Source organism: Lathyrus oleraceus, chromosome 4 (assembly GCF_024323335.1).
Source record: "Lathyrus oleraceus cultivar Zhongwan6 chromosome 4, CAAS_Psat_ZW6_1.0, whole genome shotgun sequence".
NCBI lineage: Eukaryota > Viridiplantae > Streptophyta > Magnoliopsida > Fabales > Fabaceae > Lathyrus > Lathyrus oleraceus.
The window spans coordinates 246,286,491-246,293,259 of NC_066582.1; the positions used below are offsets into that span (position 1 = coordinate 246,286,491).

General features: G+C 32.8%; 2 protein-coding genes across 3 annotated transcripts; one reads left to right on the plus strand and one right to left on the minus strand.

Annotated features, from left to right (window-relative positions):
* Positions 1 to 1,315: 1,315 nt before the first annotated feature.
* LOC127074861 (UPF0664 stress-induced protein C29B12.11c) lies at positions 1,316 to 4,139 on the minus strand. 2 transcript variants are annotated; one of them, XM_051016259.1, is made up of 5 exons: positions 3,779 to 4,139; positions 2,700 to 2,808; positions 1,975 to 2,046; positions 1,644 to 1,855; positions 1,316 to 1,542 (listed from the first exon to the last, which is right to left on the minus strand). In XM_051016259.1, the coding sequence occupies exons 1-5, from the start codon at positions 3,892 to 3,894 to the stop codon at positions 1,428 to 1,430; spliced, it is 624 nt and encodes a 207-aa protein (XP_050872216.1). In that variant the 5' UTR covers positions 3,895 to 4,139; the 3' UTR covers positions 1,316 to 1,427. The 2 variants fall into 2 exon arrangements, with proteins under 2 accessions (XP_050872216.1, XP_050872215.1); XM_051016258.1 differs by having other exon boundaries at positions 2,700 to 2,811; positions 3,779 to 4,096.
* A 1,563-nt stretch (positions 4,140 to 5,702) lies between these two features.
* On the plus strand, positions 5,703 to 6,548 carry LOC127136898 (uncharacterized). Its single transcript, XM_051063407.1, has one exon. The coding sequence runs from the start codon at positions 5,703 to 5,705 to the stop codon at positions 6,546 to 6,548; it is 846 nt and encodes a 281-aa protein (XP_050919364.1).
* Positions 6,549 to 6,769: the final 221 nt, after the last annotated feature.

Sequence of the window (6,769 nt, forward strand, 5' to 3'; positions counted from 1 at the left end):
TGTTCACCCCAAAATACAACTTCGATGCATGACCATATTATATAATAATTTATATAATATAAATTATAAAAAAAATTATATAATCATTTAACCTTGCAGCACTGTGATCATCTTCATGCGAGAATGTGATTAAGTAGTAATCATTATTTAGATCAATGATGTTGATCACTCGTTTTCTTACCCACATTTGCTTTAGCCTTGTCTCCAACGCCTTATACCCTATCCGTCTTCCAAGCAATTTCACTATCACCCATCTACGTCATGGTCTATAAAATTCTCTTTTCTTCATGGTTGGAGATGATAATATCGATCCATATCTTCTTCGATTCTTACGGGTGTCAAAGTTTCGTCAATAATCGTCATTGAATCATTTTCTTCTTCTGAGTCACTAGTAGTATCGATATTTTGAAACTTTTTTCCATCCTCGTCTCCTTATAAGATATGTCTATTGACGCATGTTTATGTTCCTCAACAATATTCTCCTTAGTCTCCATATCACTCATAGTTCTCGAAACATCCTGTACCTCTTGGACGATTCCATGATCAACTTTTGGTTGCCCTAATAAAAATCTTATGCATGGACTTGTCCCAGATCATTGTTTACCAATAGCACCTGCGGTGCAGAAACTAATGACAGTGTAAAGTCTTTGATCCGCTTAGTACTACGTGTTTTCAGGTCGTCTTCCTCAACTTGATGTAAAATCTTTGATTCGCTTAGTACTACATGTTTTTAGGTCATCTTCCTCAACTTGACTCAGTTGGTTTGACGATGCAAGCCCTAGCGAGACAACCCCTGGCGGAGCGGAAGTCATACCTAATTTAATAATATGCCATGGAAATTTCATATTACTAGAAAAGGCCCGAAGCATTAAAAGATCATCCGAAATAATCTGGCTGTAAATTGAACCTCCAATACAAGTTACAACTAGATTTTGAATTCACCCGACATATACAGTAATTTCTCGGCTAATTTTTGCACAATGATACATAAGTTCTGTTGGCAACATAGTTCTATAAGAAATAGTTTTACGAAGAGATTTTATTAGATACTCTAGAAAACTAATCTTAGACATTTATTTAAATAATTGTTCTCTTTAAACTGTTGAAAAAAATAATTTTAATGTGTAGTTCAATCAATACGCATAACAGTCCAAAGTTTCAATCCTTTTTCAGATAGTTCATGTTTCAGAACTTACTCATTTGTGTATAAGGACTTTCAATGCTTTCATAGAAGAGGGTATCACATTATAAAAAGATATGCACAGTTTCTTTTTAACAAATAAAATACAACTGATAAGATATTAGTTGCTGATCATACATGAAAAATAGTTCCTTATGATTTTATTTATTTTCATATTAAAATACACAATATCCATACTCCATATAAACATATATTGCATTAATGTGAGGATAGTGCAGTTTCCTGCTCAAACATGACCCCCATCAGTCTGTGGCACAGGCTGATATGTTCGACGCCTAAGCTGAGAATCGGTATTTGGTTGCTGCAGAAATATTCTTGTTGGATCGTTAGGATCAACATACCTGCATAATGTTTTCAACCATAAATCCTTGGTTTCTGGATTATAAACAACACAATACATACCCTAACAGACTAAAAAAACTAAATTTTAACTTTCACTTACGCATGTCTCATCATCTCATCGACAGGAGCCTGAGATACTGGCAAAGGATCGACGCGAGATTCTGTAGGCGCACTAGCAAATTGATTATACTGTCTTACTGAAGCAATCAAATTAAAGAAAAGAGGAATGAAGGTTCCACAGCCTCCCTCTTTGAATATGATCTTAAATGAGTGTGTGGAGTAAAGAGCTCTATGTTGATCAGCTGGGACTACCTATATTGCAATTTTAGAAAGTTAAAAGTTGTAGGACCAAAGATTTTGATATAACAATGAACAATTACAGAATATACAGGGGCAAAATCAGGATAGCAAATAATGGAAAATTAACTTACTGGCTCAACAAGTCCAGAAATATTGTTGCAGTGAAATATTGGTTGGTTAAATTTTTCACTATTGATATACAGCTGCATAAGGATCAAGACAATGAAAATATCAAATATAGAGCATGTATGTCAATTGAATATTCATTGGCAATTGGAAAATAAAAAATAAATTGCGAAATACATTTTACCCATTTCAAGTAAATAGCTCTTTCTCAACTTAACCCCCTAAAAAACAAAATAGCAACACAAAACTATCTCATAGTTTGATTTCAAGTGAAAAAGTAATATTTTGGAGGTTAAACTTGAGCCTTAATAACAGTATTTGCATGTCACGATTAATAATCTGACTCACTGACATAATTAAACCTAAAATCAGCAAGCCTCAAATAATAATGGCAATTTGCCATGAACAATCAACAGGGCCCAAAACTACACCCTCGTAGTAGTCATATAGCATCCATACTTTCACATGGCTCATAATCGTAAAAGAAAATATAGGGAAAAGGCAACACGAAAATACTTATAAACCAATTATTTGACATATGGTTGTAAAAGTTATACAGTGGTTCTGCTACTCATAGATCAATATATAGATTAATCAACATACTACAACATACTCAACACATAAGGATCCATTAAATTGTCTTAGTAGCACAACAAGAACCTATAATTTAGCCAAAACAGCAAAGTTAACCTGCAAACAATTGGAAGCAATGAAAGATGGGATCACATACCAAAGGCATATCAAAAGCCACAATGCCATCAACAGGATTTTTAGCAACAAAAACCATCCGCACATTTGACAAATATACGATCCCCTTTGCTTTAAGACGACCCCCGTGACTTCTGACCATTCAAGACGAAGTTAATAACAAAACGATTAATATATCTAACTGTATAACATAAACTGAAACAAAAAAGTGGAATTCTACACAACACATGATGAAAAGAAGTTTAACAACTACTTGACTTTACTTTTGCCTAAAATAAAGCTCAGAAATGCTCCATGTTACAGACTTGTAGTTTACAATGAAATGTAATATTTTCATGATTATAAACACAATTCACATATTCTGCATCATCATGTTCTATTAATCTTTCAATAAACACTAGTGTAGCATTAGTGTTTATAATCATATCAATCATATAGTCCAAATTAATAACAACATTACTCACAGACTCTCCCTTTTTTCATTGTCACCTTATGTTTTCACAAGATATCAATGCAATAAGTTGGTGACCCATTCCATAACTAGCATTTTCTCTGTTTAGCAACTTGCTGACATCTTATTCCTAAATTTTACACAGTTATAATTTCAACACCTTTTTTATAGGCAACTATAAGTTAGTTATTGATTAAGTTAGTTCGCAGGGTTTTAACTTGGCCCTTTTGCTGAAAAGGGTTTTTAGTGTCCCTCAATTCATCATCCAAGCTACCTACTTGTGACCGATGAGAACAACTTATGGACATTCAATAAACATGAAATATACATCAAAGGCTAAACAAAGTCCATCTATTTTCATTTTCTTTCCTATTTAAAAATCAACTAACCATGATTCTAAACCGTGGTTTCAATAATGAGGTTGCAATGCAATAGCAGAAACCTCTAAAACCTTTACAAACAACAATTTAGAACTATACAACCAACTATTCCTATTTATTGAAGCTGGTAAAATACAAAATTTTCACCTATTGCCAATTCTCAACAAAAATAAATTCACAAAGCAAGTAAAAAGGAAAAAATAAAAAATAAACCTAATTTCTAAAATTGAATTAGTCATAAAGTGGAAAATAGAGGGAAGGAAATAATACCCAGCGCCGGGAATCTTGTCGACCTCGAATTCGACGCCATCTCTTGCCAATACAAACATCTCGCTGACGAAAGGAACGGGCATTCCGTTTGGGAAGAGTTGAGGATTCAAAGCCATGTCTACGAATTGGAGAGAGAAAGTGAGATTCTGAATTCAGAAATCGCGTTTGGTTTTGGGGTTTTGTTGAGGATTGATCAAATTGGAATGTTTAAACGTTAAACCGAACCGAACGCGTTGGCAGGATTCTAGAACAACCCAGATCTTCAATTAGTTTTTTTTTAAATGAGGATCATTAATTAAATGGTAAAATTACTCTATAATTAATTATTTTTTCATTTTGGTTAAAAAAACATTAGACAAACTCAATCATTAATTACAGGATAACTAATTATTTATTTATTTATTTAGAAAACTCTATTTAGATTTAAAAACTTATGTTTTAAAATTTGGTATGATCGATCGAATTGAATGAATTGGATAAACTATTAAACAAGTGAAAATCGAGGAATTTTTGCCAAAACGGACAAATGGGAGATTTTGAAAACCTGGCAAATTAAATATATATATATATATATATATATATATATATATATATATATATATATATATATATATATATATATATATTTAATAAAATGACATTGTTTTGATATTTTCTTAAAATATAAGTAATATTTTTTCAAAACTTTATTTATAAATTTTTTTTTTTGAATTAAATTTTTAGAAACTGGATTTATTTTGTTATTCAGTTTATATTACAATTAGACTTTGTTTAAAATTTATTTAAATTTATATTTTTTATTATTTTGTTTTGTGTGATGATCATGTTTAAAATATGAATTTAAAGAATGAACATGTGAAATTATGATATTTTGAAATTTTGAATTTTTGTATCGTGATTTTTTTAGAGAGCGAGTCATCTGATTCAACCAGTTTAATAACTATATAATTTTGTTATAGAGGTTGATTTATACAATTGACTTATTCGGTTTAGTCACACGGTTCGACCAATGATTTAATAGTTTGACCAAGGAACCAATGACTCAGTACCCTCATCGGTTCCGGTTTTTAAAACATTTGTCGATCAATTTACTTGTTATAATATTTGATTGTCCTGATACTATCATTTAATGATGCAAAATATTGTAGGAAATATCAATAAAAGTACAACATCAACGTAATTTCCAGCGAATCTATCGGTTTTCAAAGGTGAGAACTATGAACGGTGGGTTGCACAAATGAAGGTTATCTTCAGATTTCAAGATGTGGCTGAAATCACGAGGGATGGAGTACCTGCGTTGGAAACGAATGCAAAGGATGTACAGAAGGCTGCACGCAAGGAACAAATGGAGAAAGATGAAAAAACTCTTTTCTTGATTCAACAATGTGTGGATCCTAACGTGTTAGAGAAGATTATTGAAGAAGAAACGTCCAAAGGAGCATGAGACAAGTTGAAGAACTCGTACGGATGAGATATAAAACTGAAGAGGGTGAAGTTGCAGAAGTTGAGAAAGTAGTTTGAGATAACATATATGAAAGAATATGATTTGGTTGTTGATTTCTTCACAAGATTAGTGTTACTCACGAACCAGATGAAAGTGTGTGGTGAATTGATCAATGACTTATAAAAGGTTGAGAAAGTGTTGAGATCTCTCACTATAAATTTTGATTACATTGTAGTGTTTATTGAAGAGTCCAAGAACCTAGTTGAGATGAAGTTAGAAGAACTTCAAGCTTCATTAGAGGCTAATGAGATGAGGCCGAAGCAGAGGAACTCAAAAAGGGAGAAGGTGGTTGAACAATCATTGCAAGTAAGATTCATCAAGAAATATGGTAGAGAAAAGGCGAAATAGAGAAAGAATCATGCAAACGATGAGAACTCAAGCAAGAATTCAAATAACCACTTTGATTCAACCAATAAAGTCATGTGGAACAAGTATTCGTGGAAGAAAGTTGACATGAAGGAGGTGCATTTTTACAATTGTCAAGGGTTTGGTCATTATTCACGATATTGTTGGAGAAAAAAGGAATCGGGAGCAAAAGATAATGACAAAGTGCAATATGCACATGCTGGAGAAAGCGACTCTAATGATATGCTACTCATGGCAAATACAAAGTTGAATAATGAACAAACCAATATGTGGTACCTGGATTCACAATGCAGCAACCGCATGACTGGTAATAAAAACCGATTCACCAAATTAGATGAATCAGTTATGAAAGTGATCAAGTTTGCATATGGTAGACATGTCACATCAACTGGAACAGGAAACATAGTTGTATTGCAAAGAGATGGTCAGAAGGCCAGTATTGCTGATGTATTATGTGTACCTTCAATGACAAGTAATTTGATAAGCATAGGTCAATTACTTGCAAAAGGGTATAACATGAAGTTGGAAGACAATCAGATGAATGTGTATAATGGTGAGGGAAGGATGATTCTGAAAACACCATTGGTAGATAACAAAACCTTCAAGATTTTGATCCATGTGTTTGATCATAAGTGTCTTGCTTTGACTGTAGTAGAAGACAAGAATTGGTTATGCCATCACAAGTATGTACACCTAAACTTCAGAGGTCTAGGTATACTCAACCAGAAGAAGATGGTGTATAGCTTACCTCGGGTGAAGAAACCAAGTCTGGTGTGTGATGAATGTTGCAAAGCGAAGCATGCTAGAAAATCATTCAAACATGACTTGTTCATGAAGTCGAGAGAAAAGCTGGAGCTTGTTTATTTTGATGTGTGTGAATCTTTTGAAGTAATCAAATGAAGGTAATTAATATTTCCTAACTTTCATAGATGAATTCATTAGATATGTATGGATTTATCTTATTGAAAGGAAGAGTGGGGTATTCACACATTTCAAGAAGTTTAAGTAGCATGTCGAGAAAAAAAGTGGATGCAAATTAAAGAAACTAAGAACTGATGGTAGAGGTGAATACACCTATAGAGAATTTGTAAGATTTTGCAATGAGGAAGTATAGAGCATGA